This window comes from Hippopotamus amphibius, chromosome 1 (genome assembly GCF_030028045.1).
Source record: "Hippopotamus amphibius kiboko isolate mHipAmp2 chromosome 1, mHipAmp2.hap2, whole genome shotgun sequence".
Lineage (NCBI taxonomy): Eukaryota > Metazoa > Chordata > Mammalia > Artiodactyla > Hippopotamidae > Hippopotamus > Hippopotamus amphibius.
The window spans coordinates 142,442,834-142,460,084 of NC_080186.1; the positions used below are offsets into that span (position 1 = coordinate 142,442,834).

The 17,251-nt window shown below is 41.5% G+C and overlaps 1 protein-coding gene across 3 annotated transcripts in view; it reads left to right on the forward strand.

Moving 5' to 3' along the window:
- ATP10B (ATPase phospholipid transporting 10B (putative)) overlaps positions 1 to 17,251 on the forward strand; it is a 330,102-nt gene that overhangs the window by 201,865 nt on the left and 110,986 nt on the right. For all 3 annotated transcript variants that reach the window (XM_057729720.1, XM_057729733.1, XM_057729726.1), the window contains 2 exons: positions 9,549 to 9,843; positions 10,793 to 10,987. In XM_057729720.1, coding sequence (XP_057585703.1) covers positions 9,569 to 9,843; positions 10,793 to 10,987 — 470 coding nt within the window. In that variant the 5' untranslated portion in view covers positions 9,549 to 9,568. The remainder of the gene's footprint in view (positions 1 to 9,548; positions 9,844 to 10,792; positions 10,988 to 17,251) is intronic.

Here is a 17,251-nt window from a genome sequence, read left to right on the forward strand (position 1 = left end):
TTCCCTTTTCCTCTTCCCCTTAATTCTTGTCCCCTTGCCTTTCATCCCAAGTGCTAATCAGAGGATGTTCCCTCCCTAAGGAAACTCTGAAGGTGTCTGCTAAAATATTCATTTTTCTCACCCCACTTAACGAATCTGGTCCTACACTCTTTGCACTAAGCCAAGTGACTAGTCCATTTGACCTTGTAGAAAGGTCCTCCCAAAGTTCTCAGGTCCTGCTACCTGCCTGCCCCCACCTTAGGCTTTTCTGGGGTTGTTAGGCAGCGTGTAACTCACAGAAGCACGCATATGTTTTGAGTGAAGTGAACTGAGCCCGTCAGTGTGTGCTATTGTCTTTTAATTGCTTTCAGCCCCGCAGACTTTGAACAACTTTCTTCACCCTTCAGCTCAGCACTGATGTATTCAGCTTCTGCAAGCAATTTATTCACTTTTAATTAGACCCAACGTAATTATTTTGTCGGTAAAACAAACCGAAAGAATCTATAAAACACCTTTTAAGTGAAATCACATTTCTGCCTGGAGGGATATAAAAAAAATGAAATTATGCATCTCATTTTACCTGCCTCTTACAGAGACAGGATTGCCCACATTGTGTTTTAATTTCCCAAGTCCTTTGGTCTTTCATTAAGAAAGAGACTCCTTGGGAAATCAGGCTTGGAATAGAGGGGAGAAAACGGGAAAAGGTCTTTTTCAATGGAGAGGAGATATGGGAGTGCATAAGGTGAGACCTCTCCAGATGTGTTCTTCGGCAACCCCTACCCTAGCATATCTGGAAACTGGTTAAGAGAGCAGACTTCCCACCCCAACCCCGGGATTTCTGACTCAGTAGTTCTGAGAGGTGGGGACAAGAGATCGGGCTTCTCCCTTGCCTATTCATACACGTTCTGAACTCACACCTGCTTCTGGATACCCAAGTCCTCATATTCACTAATTAGCCCCTTCTGCTTCTCCAGGAAGCTTGCCTTGTCCTTCCTAGTCATCTAGCTTTTCTTCCGTCTCTGACAACTACCACTCCTTGATGTCTGCATTTATTCAATTCCCCATTGATAGCCTTTCCAGTTCCTTTCCTGTGTATACATCTCATCTCTATGATTATTTTGTCAGGTCAGGAGCTGTGCATTACAGATCAGTCTCTCGGCACTGAGCTGAACACCCTGCATGCAGTCCTGGGCTCCCTCTACTACACCAGCGTTTCCATCCTTTCCGAGCCCAAGGATCCCTTTTGTCATCAAGTAATTTTACAACCTCCACCTGGAATTTGCTATAATTTTAGTATTCACAGATTGAGAAAATGCATAGTAGCAAAATCCTATTGGGAAATTGGTAATGCCTTTATACAAATGTACAATGTATCTATCTTAAAAATGTCTCAGCCACTTTATTTTTTTTACTTTATTTATTTATTGGCTGCATTGGTTCTTCGTTGCTGCACGTGGGCTTTTTCTAGTTGCGGTGACTGGGGGCTACTTTTCGTTATGATATGTGGGCTCCTCATTGCAGTGGCTTCTCTTGTTGCAGAGCACAGGCTTTAGGTGCACAGGCTTCAATAGTTGTGTCACATGGGCTCAACAGCTGTGGCTTGCGGGCTCTAGAGCACAGGCTCAGTAGTTGTGGTGCACGGGCTTAGTTGCTCTGCGGCACGTGGGATCTTCTGCAGCAGGGACCGAACCCGTGTTCCCTGCATTAGCAGGCAGATTCTTAACCACCGTGCCACCAGGAAGTCCCTCCCCCACTTTAAAATAGGGGCTCACATATGTATGCAGCATATAATATGTTCCCCCCACAGACTATGCCAGGAGCACATGGGAATTCTCTGACCTCTTGCTGTCAACAGCCTACCTCAGGGCAATATTGAAGGGCCAGAGATTAGGGTCTACTCTCTTGGCCTCAGATTTGAAGTAGGATACCCAAGTAGAAGGTGTCAGAGTGCTTGGAAAATGTAAACTCTTTCTTCAGCTAACGGCAATAATGACAGGTCTGACCATGTCCTGCTGTCATGCTGCCATGTTACTCCAGTAACCCTCACTGGATTAATCTGTTATTTAACTCTCTGAAGAAATGTCTTTTAATCTGGGACCTGGCAGAGAAAGCCAGTGCTCACCAAAGATTCTGTATGCTTCCCACGTAGCCCAGCCTCCCTTGCAGTAAGGATGAGGCCACATGACTCATCCTGGCCATTTTACTATGAGCAAAGTACTGTTATTCATGTCTGGGTCCTTGTCATGGCTATATTTAAAGCCACATGTTGAAAGGATGAGGGGAGGAAGCCTGGATCCCTGAGTCACTGGATGGAGGAGAGTAACTTGGACCCGCAAACTCTTCGTAGGTTGTGCTAAGCCACTGAGTTTTGGAGCCTTATTTGTTTCACGGCCTAGCCTAGCTTAGCCTGACTAATATACAAAAGTGAAAAAAAAAGAGATTTTAGGGAAAGGAACTGCTAAAATGCCTAGATTCATGCACCAAGAAAAAAGAGAGGGAGAGCTTGGAGTGTTTAAGAATGCTGAGCAGGAAGGAAAGAGGTAAACAAGAGCTGCATCGTATAAAGAAAATGTAGGCCACAGTGAGAAGTCTGGATTCTGTACAAAGGCAATCATAAAGAGCATTAAGAAGAGAACTGACATCTCATATATACTTTAGAAAAATAATTCTGGCTGCTGTGTGAAGGCTATATTGGAAAGGGAAAAAGCAAGTGTGTAGGAACCATTTAAAAGTGTGTTGCAGGCATCCAAGAGATGCTAATGCCTTTTATTAGAGTGGAAGCAGTAGAACTGTTGAGAAGCCAGAGGATTTGAAGAATATTTAGAAGACAAAAATGGATAGAACATAAAGCTAGATTGGCTGTAGCACATGAAAGAGGAATCAAAGGTAACGACTAGGTCATCTGCATAATTGGAGATGCTATTCACAGAAATAAGGACTATTAGAACAAAAGTAAATCTTGGGAAGAATCCAAGAGTTCTAGAAATTTTAAAGTTGAGATACCCAGCAAAGAAGTGGAGATGGCAAGTAGGCAGTGGGATTACCTCTGTCCAATACTCATGAGTGAGGTCTGAGCTCCAAATACACAGAATGGGAGATCAGCTTGCTGGATAGCTGATGATGTTCTAAACACTAATGAACTTGGTAGGTAATGAAGTTTAACATGGCAGACTACAGAAATATCTTCTCATCTGCTTAAAAAATAGTTGTCCTTGAAAATCAGTTGGAGTAAGGCTTTTATGGACTGAGGAGCAAAGAGAAAATCAGGGGTAAAAAGCATTAATTAGACTCATGGTGGATGCTGAGTGTGGCATGCTGATTGATATGTAAGTTTTGTAAAAATATATACTTTGATCATTCCTTTCCCACAGAGGTCCTATAGGATTTCATTTGTCAGGTATTTTCATTATCTTCTACAGAACTGCGTCCTTTGGTTACTGTTATCTAGGGTGATTGCCATTTCTTTTTCACTCTCCCCCGACTTTCACACTAGTCCCCACTTTCGCCAGCCTCTAAAGGCAGCCATCCCCACCCCACCCTGTGCAAGGGGCTGCAGACATGGTTCTCATTCAGTATTTCTTCCTCTCTGAGGAAGGCAGCATCTGGCATCCTAATTATAGGACACGTTTTGTCATCTGTGAATGAGGCACAATCACAGCTCTTGCCCTTCCCTCGGGGAAGGACAGAGCACTGTCTGGCGCTTTCAGGAACTGGGCATGCAGCAGCTATATGTAAACTCCTATAGCTGAGTTCAAGGCAAATGAAGACTCTGAGGTTGAGCCATCCCCAAGTCTTCTAGCCGAGCTGAACTCTATTGCAGGATAAGGTCTCCCCTTTGACCATTCCTTGTGTGTGAAGCCTTACTGAACTTTCCTGGGCGGGTCCCAGAACTATTGATAGAAACCTTAGTGAGTGGCTTTCAAACCATGATTTCTGTTTTCTGGCCTGCAACTAAACATATTTCCTAGAATCTAAGATGCTATCAATTGAATAATGTTTTAAGGGTAAAAAGAAAGAAAAGGAACATAACCATATCAATGTGACATATCCTAGGTTCAAAACATTAAAATGTGAAGAAAAAAAAAAAAGCATATCTCAGGTTCTAGTAAATATAGGTTTCCCTGAAAGGGAGTAGGAGCAAATGACAGGTTCTACAGAGGAATTATCCTATTTCCTTTATTTTCATTTCTTCATCTGTAAAATGGATATGGGTAAAATAGGTAGAAGATTATGCAAATGTGATGGCCATTTCCTCAAGCAAATCCAATTTAAATGAATGGAAAAAGCAAAATGAATAAGAAATTGATGATAAGATTATTTTATTACAAATCTTTCCTTGATCTAGTAAAATGCTTGGGGAATGAATAGGAGTATGGTTACTGGATTTCTTTTTTCTTTAATTCGGAGTTAATGAAAAAGCTTTTGTTGCTGTTGCCTCTGTTGTTTCAAAACTTCTGTGGGAAACAAACAAACAAAAATTTTGCAAAACATGTTAGCAGTCTTTCCTGCATTAGTTGGTAAGCCTCAGATAATGAAAATGACCAATACTTTCTGGGTGGTTGGTAATGTTTGTGAACCTGGTTCCCAGACAGCAAATAGAGTTATAGATGGTCTAGGACAAATGTTGTAGTAACAGGCCAACAGTTTTTATTTTAATAAAAGTAGGTCTTATTAGTGCCTATTAAAAAAATAATGTGTGTCAAACCCCTAATTTCAGGTATCAATGCTTTAGCACAAAGCCAAAGTTGATTAAGCTTTTAAAAAGTAAGTTGACTTGAAATAAAATATATTGCATTAATGAAACAAATAACATTACGGTATGGCAAGAATTGGAAAGGTTAACTCAAGAATGCTTGCCATTTGGGGAAAACTGATATAATTGATAGATTTGAGGACATGCTAACCCCAGACTATTTCTTCTAAGGTGGTTATTGTTAAACTCAGTGTCTAACAGGAAGTTGTTTTTGTGAGATTTAAATATTTTGTCCTCAGGGTGGAGTGCTTTAAAAACCCCTGTGGTTAACTGAAGACCAAACTTTCTTAGATTCTAATTAATTCTAATATCAGGATAGCATACTTAGTTTTATAGGGTTCCCCCCTCCCATGGTCCTGACCAACTGATATCCTTTCTAGAGAACTATACCTGAAGGGAAAATAATTCTCTAGTAACCACTTTTTCCTGCTTTCTAGCTCCACCTGGGTCTTCTTTCCATTTTTAAAGTCAACATGTTTGCTGTAGCCACTGGAAGCTTGCAAATGTGGCTTCTTCCTAGGTTGCTCACTTACTTCCAGACACACACACACAAACACACACACACACACACACACACACACACACAATTTCATCCCGTTACCTCTCATCCCCTGATCTCAGCTCAATGAATCTCACCTCCTCGGGGGGCGGGGTCACATCCCTCTGTCCTGCAATTACATTGCACCCTCTTCTCCTTTGTGGCACTTATCCTGGTTGGCAAATATGTCTTTATTTCTATAAGTGTGTATTTAAAATCCCTCAACCTCGCTAGAACGTAAGCTCCAGGAGGAAAGGGTTGGATGTCTAGGTTTTACTCACCTAGTACAAAACAAATGTTCAATAAGTTTTTTTTTTTTTTTTTTGAGTCAGTGAATAACTGGTTAATTGACCCCTAACATTAAAAATGGAATTTGCCAAAGATGGGGTTTAGGTAAGTTCATTAAAATATAAAAGAAAAGAACTAGGGTTAATTGAAAACGTGAGCTAGGCAGGATAGAGAAAGTTTGGGGAATAAGAACAGAATTTCTTAGCAAACTGTAATTAACCTAGTATTTTAGACTAATGGTCCACCTTATAGGAGTGCTCTCCGCCACACACCCCATCTAGGGGACATTCTGCCCAGTGGAAAAGTGATATTAGTGCCAGAGAGGTTTACTGCTTCAAGCCAGAGGTTATCTCAGTGTTAATTAGCAAAATAAAATAATCCCCAAGTTTATTGTTAGTGGAAGGTGCCACGTCGAAAAATTAGAATGAGGAAGAGATTTTACAATGGGAAGGACCTTGGAGAGTTGCTTCAGATATGCCCCTGGCTTTCATAATCGGAAAGCAGCAATAAACCACACCTCAGATAAAAGGATGACACAATCCCCCGTTGTTTCCTGTTCTACTTTTGGAAAGATGTAACTTATCTGGAGCAAAGGGGAAGCAGTGGGTTAAGGAACTGCCTGCCTGTGCCTTCTTGGCCCCTCCAGCCCATTCTTGTGCGCTTCAGCCAGAACGCAGCCTGGGCCCACAGCTCTGACCACTGCTTCCCTGCCTGCCATTCTTCTGGACTTCTAACTCTCAGCTCAAAAAACAGCCTCAATAGGCCACCTCACCCTTGTCTGTCTCTCCACCCTCACCTTTTGCTACTCTTTGTCCCCTCCTTCATGGCCTCTATAGGACAGTCCTGTGAATTTTCTGTTTCTAGAGCCAGTTCTACCTGAAACACTCTTCCACAACCTCCTACCTAGCTATCTATGTGCATATACACGTATGTATACACACACATAGACAAACATATTATTTTCTGAACCATTGAAATAAATGTCTTGCCCCTTAACCTGTAACTACTTTAGAATAGATTTCCTACAAACAAGAACAATTTCTGTTTTTTTTTTCTTTCTTCCTTTCTTTTTTTGGTATATATCATTCATCTGCTTTGTGAAAGGTAGTATGGAAGCTGCTACAGATGATACAAAAGACATGATATGTGGCCCCTTCCTTAAGATCCTTGGTTTCAAATGACTAATGAAAACGAGGTTACCTACTGAATTCATATATATTATTATTTAATTAAGTACTGACCAAATATAGCCAATTGCCTGAATGTCTGAATCAGGTAATACATGTTTGCGCGGGGCAAGAAGTAAGAGATTTCAGTGCTTGCTGGAGTTAGGAAATGACCCTAAAGACAACGTAAAGGAAAGCAGAGCTGAGATGGTTTACTGATGACATCATTTCAGTACCTATGTCTAACCATACTTAAAAATAGTCTAGCTAAATAAGTCAATTTCCTCCCTCCCCTTATTTTTTTTTAGCTGCTTCTTGCTAACCTCTTTTTCACTTTTTATTTTTTATTAATTTTTATTGGGGTGTAGTTGCTTTACAATGTTGTGTTAGTTTCTGCTGTACAGGGAAGTGAATCAGCTATACATATGCATATATCCCCTCTTTTTTGGATTTCCTTCCCATTTAGGTCACCACAGAGCATTGAGTAGTGTTCCCTGTGCTATACAGGAGGTTCTCATTAGTTATCTATTTTGTACATAGTAGTGTATACATGTCAATCCCAGTCTCCCAATTCATCCCACCCACACTTCCTTCCCCCCTTGGTTTCCATATGTTAAGAACAATTTCTTATATAACCACCATATAATTATCATAATCGGAAGACTTAACGTTATTAAAGTTCTGTTTCTAATCCATATTTATATTTAAATTTTTCCCATTGTCCAATATTGTCTTTTATACCTATTTTATCTCCCCCTGCCCAGGAGCCAACCCAGGACCTTTAGTTGTCATACCTTTGTAGTCTTCTTCAATCAGAAACAGTTCCTCAGCTTTTCTTTGACTTTTGACATTTGAAAAAGCGAAGCCAGTTATTTTGTAGACTAGCCCCCAGCTGGAGATTTTTCAGTGTTTCCTTGTGACCACCACAGAATTGATACCCTTATCAGTATATCGTATCAGGAGGCCCAAGATACCAAGCTATCCCAAAATGGGTGATGTTTGCTTTGATCTCTTGGGTAAGGTGGTGTCTGCCACATGGCTCCAAGACAAAGTGGTCCTTTTTTTTTTTTTAACCATTGTAATTAATAACTTGAAGGAAGGATATTTTGAAACTATGCAAATATTCAGTTCCTCATCAAACATTCATCCACTAGTTTGCATCCATTTTACATCTGCTTTGCTTCTAAGGAAGCTTATTTTACATCGTTAATAAAGAAAAAAAAAGAATATGATATGATGAATGGGCTTTCTAAATTGCCCCACCTAAAATACCTGCATCTCCCGTGTCAATCCAGTCTTCCTTTATGAAGATCTTATCACATAAAACTGATATGGATGGCCTTAGCCAAGGCAAGTTTCCTCGTTTGCATTTTCCACGCTATTCATGAATGATCTTTTCATTTCCTTTTCTTACAATAATAATATTTTTAAAAAAAGAATCCATGAAAGGGACATTTATTTTAATAATGAGAAAGAAGACATATATTATTATTTCGGGCCTGCCAGCTGTCATAATATTGCTTTCAGTTGCATTTTGATGGGCATCAGTAATTGCATCTACTTTTTCATGCTTGATACAAGGGCTCACTTAAGACCCTGAAGAGCTTCTTTTGCAGGCTTGGGGTCTGTGAACTGGAAATCATTTGGACTGATTAAAGCCATGAGGAGAATTAGGATAAGGGTCAGATCATAGGAGCATCAGGAAGGTAAAATATTACCATTTAAACGAGAAATGGAACTCTCCTTTAGTGAATCACATTTTCAATGACAGATGGGGTTGTTCACTGTGAGATTAATAACACCCAACATTCACTCATCCATTTATTCAAAAGAAAATCATCCTGCAAGCCTACTAGGTGAGAAGCAAACTATCTGCAATTTCTAACCTTATAAAGTATGTATCTGAATAAATTCTTCTGGGTCTCTAAGCAAGATTTGGCCAAAAGGAACCTTGAAAGCTTGCTTATAGGTTCTATGAAAAGAGCTCAGAAACTGGAATATCCTAGATAAGGCAGCCTCTTTTCACCATCTAGGACTAAGTGCTCAGTTTCAAAAACCACTGAATGGAATGGAGAGAAAGAAAGGGGTCTCCAACCCCCACCCCCAGACAACCAGATCAGGAAAAGCCCATGGTGTTCGTGGAGCCATATTCAGTGCAGTCCAGTCACCTCAGCCCAAATTTCCTAGAAAAGAAACTTCCTCCTCTGTTTCACCCATCATTCTCATGTGAGGTTCTGACCACACATGAGCTTCTCTGAAATATCATCCATATCACACAACTTTAGAACTAGAGAAAACCTAGAGAATAAATATCTTTCCCTTTAAGACATGTCTCCTCTTACTGTATACACTGTCCAATTTGCTCCTTACAAAAAGCTTGCGAAAAAAAAGTAGAGTAGGTCTGGGTCCCCTCATATTCTGGTGAGGAAATGGAACACCAGTGAGGTGAAGGGGCAGTTCAGAGTTAGGAATGAACCAGAGCTAGAATTCTGACCCCTGGGGTCATAGCCCTCCAGGCCACACTTTTGCCCCAACAAAGGTGTCCACCCCCTCCCTGTGTCACCCACCCGCTTAAGTGCTTTCCTGGCACGTATCAGAGTGTTAGTTGTATTTTATTTATGTGATTATTTGCTTAATGTCTCTCACCCTAGAACGTGTGGATTGTAGAGAATGAACCTATTTTTCTCACCTCGTATCCCACAGTCAACCTTGGATGGTTGGGTGGACAAGTGGTTGAGGCAGTATGCCGCCTGCTTCCCAACCGCAGCCACGTCTTGTGTGGACACACCTCACAGTTCTCCTGACCACATGTGTCCTCTCCCAGGCCGTAGCTTGCTGCCAGACATGGCCCTCTCAGTGGACTCGTCTTGGCCCCGGTGGCAGTGGCGGGTCAGGGATGGCCTCCCACAGTCTCCATCAGAAGCCACACCCCTACTGTCCCCAGAGAAGCGGGTGCAGAGCTACAACCTGGCACAGCAGCGGGTCGTGTTCCCCAACAACAACGTATTCCACCAGGACTGGGCAAAGGTCTCCAGGAGATACTCCAGCAACAGAATCTGCACCACCAAGTACACCCTCTTCACCTTCCTGCCCCAGAATCTCTTGGAGCAGTTTCACAGGTACACGACCACCTGGCTGAATACTCTACACGTTAACCATGCGTGTGCCGCTCGGGCAACCTCAGAAATGCTGCTCTGTGGGCTGCCTTTCCTTTCATATCCAAACGCATGTACCTTGAGAAGCTTTATCATTCATTCATTCATTCAATATTTATCAGGTTCTATCCTGTGTTAGGTCATGTGTTGTGTATTAGAGATACATGAGGAAAAAAAAGAGAGAGACACACACATCGTCCTGACTATTCTAGCTAGTGAAAGAGACAGGCAGTAATTTTAGGAATTATATAAATTGGTTTAAAATAATTCAGATAGATACTTCCATGGAGAGGTATATAGTGCTTTTAGAGTGAGTACAGGAGAAATCAGGCCTAGTTAGGAAAGTCAAGGAAGACTTCCAGGAGGAGGTGACAACGGACGTCTAACCTGAAAGAAGAGAATGCATTAACTAGGTGGAAAGAGGAAAGAGAGAAGTCAGAGGAGGGAGCCAGAAGAAGATTCTTTCAGACAGACCTTCATGTGCAAAGGCACTATGGCAAGAGGGAAAAAGATGCACTTGAAACACTTAAAAGTGTAAGCCCCTCTTTTGAGATAATAAATGCAAAATAATATATCTTTTAATTATAAAGCAAAATATGCACCTAGACATTATCCTAAATTTTGTAATTACTAACACCTACCATTTATTGGGCAACTACTATACTCTGGAACCCTTTATTGTATACATAACAAACATCATCCCATGTAATATTCGTAGGAGCCCTTTAAAGTAGGTAGTACTATCCCCATTTTGGATGGATTTGACTTCAAAGCCCTTACCGTGAGGTTCAAGGTGATGCTGAAAGAGAATGTCATTTTTAGTTGGCAAGGGCTAATAGTAGGATAGAAATAGTGTGGCGAGTATATTCTTCTCCTCCATGGTTTTCATTCACACCTTGCTTGCCCCTTCCAGATGGGCTAACCTCTATTTCCTGTTCCTGGTGATTCTGAACTGGATGCCCTCCATAGAAGTCTTCCACAGGGAAATCACCATGTTACCACTGGCCATCGTCCTGTTCATCATCATGGTCAAGGATGGCGTGGAGGACTTGAAGAGACACCGCTTTGACAGAGAGATAAACTGCTCCAACATCCAGATATATGAAAGGTAAGGCAAGTCATTCCTCTGTTTTCTCTGTGGCAAATAGATTATGCAAATGTATCGGTGTTTTCAAAACATTGGTCTCTCTTCTCACATTAATTTTCTTTGATTAATTCAACCAGGGCAACGGTGCCCTACAAGGAACTTTTGACAATGTCTGGAGACATTTTGCTATTTGGGAAAGTGGGTGCTGCTGGCATCTTGTGGGTAAAAGCTGAAGATGATGTTAAACATCTTACAATGTACAGGACAACCCTCCCACAGCAAAATTATGATCCAGCCCAGAACATCAATAGTGCTGAGGTTTAGAAAGCTGAACTTAACTCATGTAAATGCCGTGTTATTAAACCTAAGGATGTTACATTAAGAGGAGGGTTGAAAACTCAAGAATTAAACTGTGACATTGACTGAATTATCTCAGGAGACCAAGTTCAGGAACAGCTCTTTGGAGAGTGACAGGATCTGTCTCCCAAAGAAGAAAATGTATACTGTTTTAAGAGCATCTGTGGCTCTTGGCTAAAAATCCTTGCTTTTAGAATTTAACTAGGTAGGTTTTAGGACCCAGAGTTGGCACACCTGTTCTTAGTTGCCTGGGGTGGAAAAGGAAGCTACCTGTGGGTGACGTCTGCATTCCAATAGGTGGAGCCTCAACAAGTAGAAGGAAGTGACCTGGTGGATACACACCTGTTCTCTGCAAGCTCTTTCCTTATCATACGTCACCCCTAGTGTTTATACACCGGCTTTTTATTTTTAGTTTTCCTTTTGAAAGAAGAGAGAAATATTCAGCGGAGAAGGTGAGTAAAAGATGTCAGGAACATCGCTCACTGGCAGTCAACAATGGAACTGATCAGGGAAGAACCTCTTTTATGGGGAGCTCAGGTGTCCTGCTATGAGAATTAAAGAGACGGATTGAGCAAAGATGGGAAAGGAAGGCAAAAAAAGGCGGAAAAGGAAAGAAGACAAAAAACGAGTGGTGGTCTCCAACCTGCCCTTTGAAGGATGGTCCCACAAAGAGAACCCCAACAGACATTATCGTGGGAATCAAATTAAGACCAGCAAGTACACTGTGTTGTCCTTTATACCCAAGAACATCTTTGAGCAGCTTCACCGGTTTGCCAATTTCTATTTCGTGGGCATCGTGGTTCTGAATTTTATCCCCGTGCTCAATGCGTTCCAGCCTGAGGTGGGCGTGATACCCATCTGCATCATCCTGGCGGTCACGGCCATCAAAGATGCTTGGGAAGATCTCCGGAGGTACAAAGCCGATAAAGTGATCAATAGCCAGGAGTGCCTCGTCTATAGCAGGTAAAGCGAAACACCCAGGGAAGTCTTGGCCCCAGCTCTGATCTTTCTGTGGCTGCTGCCACCGCAGCTGCTGTTTATGGAAAGATGGGGTAGGGAGATAGCATTTTTTAATCACAGTGAAGCTGTCCCATTCTCCACAATGAGGATTATGGTTTAAAACCAAAAAACAGAAAACCAAAGAAATTGAGGCTTGAGTCAATCATTTATTAAAATTAGGAGGTCTTTATTATGTGACATTTTCTTTGCTGTTTCAAGTGTGTTAGACATTTAAGAGTTTTGCATAAATTCACATCCGTTTGGGGTCCAGTGTGGCATGAGCACATTGGAGCATTCTTGGAGACCCTTGGAGGAACATGGCATCACTGTTTTCCAGGGGACCCGTAGGCACTGTATTAGGAGAACCAGCTCTGGAGACACACTGCCTGGACTGAACGCTGTCTCCATTAAATCTGTGACCTTAGGCAAGTGACCTAACCTCTCTGAGACTCGTTTTGTCCTTCGTAAAACTGGAACATTTCCTGAGGTGGTCATGGGAATTGCATGGGATAATCCTTGGAAAGTACTTAGCACTGCTCCTGATGTATGATAGTCAGTAGGCAAGCTGTAATTGCTTTATTTTTAGAGTGTAAAACTCACATTAGCTCCATCAAAACTGTCCTTAAGCTTTCTCTCTCATGTCCCAACCAAAACAAAAAAGGCTCACCACCTGTCTTGCCATGTTATTTACCATAATTTTATACATGTCATTGTCTTAGAAAGATACCACTGAGTCAATAACCAAGAAAAGGACACGCTCTCAATCAGTAAGGGAAGAAAATAGAGTTCTCGTGTGTCTCAACTTTGTGACAATTCATGTAGCTCAGAAAGAAACAAGGGAATGCAGGCTGGGCTTGCCCTGACATTGCGGTGACAAAGAGTGCTTTCTGGGCTGGCAATGAAAAGCCTTGGATGAGTCAGTCACTTAGATGATTGCAGCAGGTGAAGACTCGACTTCCTGCCAAATAAGAAAAAGTCCCTCTCTCTCAAGAAGCACTTGTTCCCTCTGATATTACGGACCCCAGTTCAGCAGGAGTCCTGCAGTGGTTCTGGTCCTTCTTAGAGTGAAAGGGGCTTGCTCCAAGGTGTGCCCTACAGCTGTGTAGGGCTTGCTTCTTTCTAAGAATTTCCTTTCCCTGGGGGAAAAAGTGGAGTTACCGACTTGGAGCTGGCTGATGAGAGGTGTATGAGCCAGACTCCACTCAGAAATTCATAGCCTGGGGAAGCTTCTAAGGAGATCTTGTAATGCAAGGGACTCAGTTGTCTCTAGGGCACCCCTAAGAGAACCTCCATACCCTCCCCTCAGCCAAAGATGAGCTTCTGGTCTGTCTGCCTGAAGGGCCACAATTACACATGTAAAAGTATTCATCTGAAGGTTTGGGGTTTTTTTTTTTTTTTCCCAGCTGGATCTAATTGTCTTGAATATTGTTAGCACACTGAATACCTAGAGTTGAGACTGAGTCATTCCTCTCCTTTGAATGAGGAAATTATAAAGAGAGAAAAAAAATAACTGTTGGAGTGTGCCACCTTTCCTAAAGAGACTGGTTTTTTTTAAGAAAGCATTGTTTTTCTCTTGTCACCAACCCACCCCATCACTTTTTGTTTTATGTCTTTCTCCTTTGTTGTTTTTCTCATAGAAGATGCACAGTGAAGTTGGTTCCTTAGAAGGGATATGGGTGAACCTCAGGCAGCCTGGTCCTCTTCTCTCTGCTATGCCAGAAATCCGTTGCCCTAAGCATCCCAGAAAAATGGGCCTGTTCTTGGGGATAATCTCGGTGTCCATCAGACCACAGACTAACCTGTGCTGGGTGCTGGCCTGATACAGGCCAGGCTGTTGTCATCCTGTTCTCAAAATAGCTTCCAGGAAAATGGCAGAAAACTGAGGAGATAACAATCCAGAAAAAAGAGACATTCATCCCCAGGCTCACTGGCAGGGAGGAACTTAAGGGGTTTTTGTAAACAAATAATATTATTTTATTTATTTCTTAATAATATAATTTCAGAGAAACCTTTCTAAAATTATTATAGATAAATGTTTAGTGATAATAATAGGTTTAATCATTCTTCACTATCTTGGTGAATCATAGTTTAACATAGAAAATATTTGAAAACCAGGTTCTAAATTCAGTTTATTTCAGTACTTGATTATTATAGTTGTCAGGACTGTAAAGTTATTTTGGAAAAGCACACATCTTGCAACATGTACTTGGGAAGACTTTATCATTGTTGATAATGGATATACAAATTCATATTTTTAATTGAAGTATAGTTAATTTACAATGTTGTGTTAGTTTCAAGTACACAGCCAAGTGATTCGGTTTTATGTATATATATATATATATATATACACACACACACACACACACACACACACAAACTCTGTTGTGTTGGTTAAGATGCTCTCTACTGCAATAAGTGAAGATATATATATATATACATATAGACACACACACACACACACACTCTGTTGTGTTGGTTAAGATGCTCTCTACTGCAAGAAGTGGAAATCTCAACTCAATCTTAAACAATAGAAAGACTTTGTCTCTTAAGTCACTACAAATATCCTGAGGTGGGCAGGTGATCAGGCATGGTTCATTGAGGCAATCAACATTCTACCTGCAACAGTTAGCTGTCCTTTTCATTTAATTCCATTCTGTGTCATCTTTACCCTCAGGTAGATTTCCCTCATGGCAATGAGATGGCTGCAGCAGCTCCAGCCCTCACATCTAAATATAATAACCCACAAAGGGAGAAAGAAAAACATTGTTTCCAGAAGCATTCTTGGTCCAGGAAGGTTACTCCCCAGATCCTCCTTACCTCTCAGTGACCCCAGTGGGTCACATGTCCATCCCTGAACCAATCCCTCTGAAAAGGAGATGAGATTATGCTAATTAGGTTATATCTGAGCCACAGAGCCCAGCAAGAGGTTCATGTCCCTGTAAGTATATGAGCTACACAGGGAAGAGGAAAAACCCTAATTTAAAAAATGAGATATTTCCAAGAGAAGGAAGAATACATGCTGAAGAGGCCACCTCCATGTCCTCAACACCATCACCTTAAAATATTTTTAAGCCTCGACTCCTTGTGAATTGCTTTCCACATATTAACAGGAACAGACACATTTTGGGACATTCTGTAATATGTATCCCTAAAGTTCTTCTAACCCTGAAGCGGATTAATTCTATGAAAGACCCCAGGTGTTGTTATTATCTTAACAGATGACGTTAAGGAGCATTTCCTTTCTATAACAGCTTATGGAAAAACCCGAGTGAACTTTTTGGCCAACCCAATGTATGACAGGATGTCACATAGAGGATACAAGATCTGAAAGGACATTCTTTTTTCTTAGAAGCAACATAAAAGCTTACATCTCAAGCACTAGCTCTCCATTTTGTCTCAGATTCACACATTTAAGAAACTGATGTCAGATGTCTTCATTTTCGCACAATTGAATACTAGGACCCTAAGAATTTTGCTCACTCTAATCCCATACATCATCCAGCGTAAACTTGTTTATACTGTGAGAGAATCTTTTTGCAAACAGCAGAAGCCTTGTTAACAGAATTACAATCCTGCTAGAGCGTTTTCTTTTAATATAGCAACTGTGCTTGTAGTCTAAAGGTGACCCATTAATCAGATTTATGGAATGACTTCAAGGAGAGATTAGCTTCATAATTGTATTAGCTTAGTTTCTCCCAGGGCTCAATTTAATGAATCTAGAAACCATATCCAGCAAGAGATTGGTATTTTTCCATCCAGCTTAATACATTTTTATTTGTATTCAGAAAACAGGCAATAAGGAAGCAGGAGTGGGAACTGAGGGAATCCATGAAGGTTTTTGTCCCCATGCATGTAATGCAGCAAAAGCCTTCCAGTGTTTCAGCAGCTGAGCACACACATTTACTCATCTGTTCAGCAAGTCTTAAGTCAGGACCAAGTGTGTGTGCATCAACAGGGAAAGCTCCATGTGCCCTCGTGGGGCTCTCAGGCCATAGACCATGAGGAACTTGTAAACAGCTACAGTGTCCCCTGCCTATGGACAAAGGGTTACAATCATGCATGGGCTGCAGTGACACTCCTGCCTGACAAAAACATCAGAACCAGCCGAGGGAAGCCTTCCCTGAAGAGGTGACATTTCAGGAGGGCATTGAAGGATGAGCAGCATTCTAGTAGGCAGAGAAAACACATCCACTCACAGCCAATTCATATGTCAGCTAAAGGCTCTATGTGTGACTTATGCTGGTATCAAAAAGACCAGGATCAAGAGATGTCAGGATCTTAGGAGAGAAATGATTCAGCTTAGAAACTTTTAAATTTATTATTATTCTATTCTATTCTATTCTAATCTATTCTATTCTATTCTATTCTATTCTATTCTATTCTATTCTATTCTATTCTATTCTATTCTATTCACCACACTGCAAGGCTTGCGGGATCTTAGTTCCCAAACCAGGGATCGAACCCGGGGCCCGACAGTGAAAGCACCAAGTCCTAGCAACTGGACTGCCAGGGAATTCCCTAGAAGCTTTTAAATTCTGACTTTTTACCAAGACTTGGAGATTTTTTCTGTAAGTCAGGTGGCTGCTATAACAGAAAGAATTCCAGATGCTACAGGATCGCAGCCAGTCTTCTGACAGTGTGGCTCTGAGGGCCTGGTTTCCCAGCCATGGAAAGCTCTGCTGGAGAAGGCAGATGCCTGGCCTGCAGCCTGTTTTCATTTGTATGTCAGTTTCCTTCCATGCTGGTGCCCCCATAGGAAAGCCTGAGAATGAGGAAACCAGAGGTCCTGATCCTGGGTTTGTCACCAATTAACTACGTGACCTAAAAGAAGCCTCTTAGACAATTGTGGCCCCATTTGTCTCATGTTTAAATAGTGATCATGGTCTCTCTACGGTAAATTTTGTGAAAAGATGTGAGATGACATGCCAG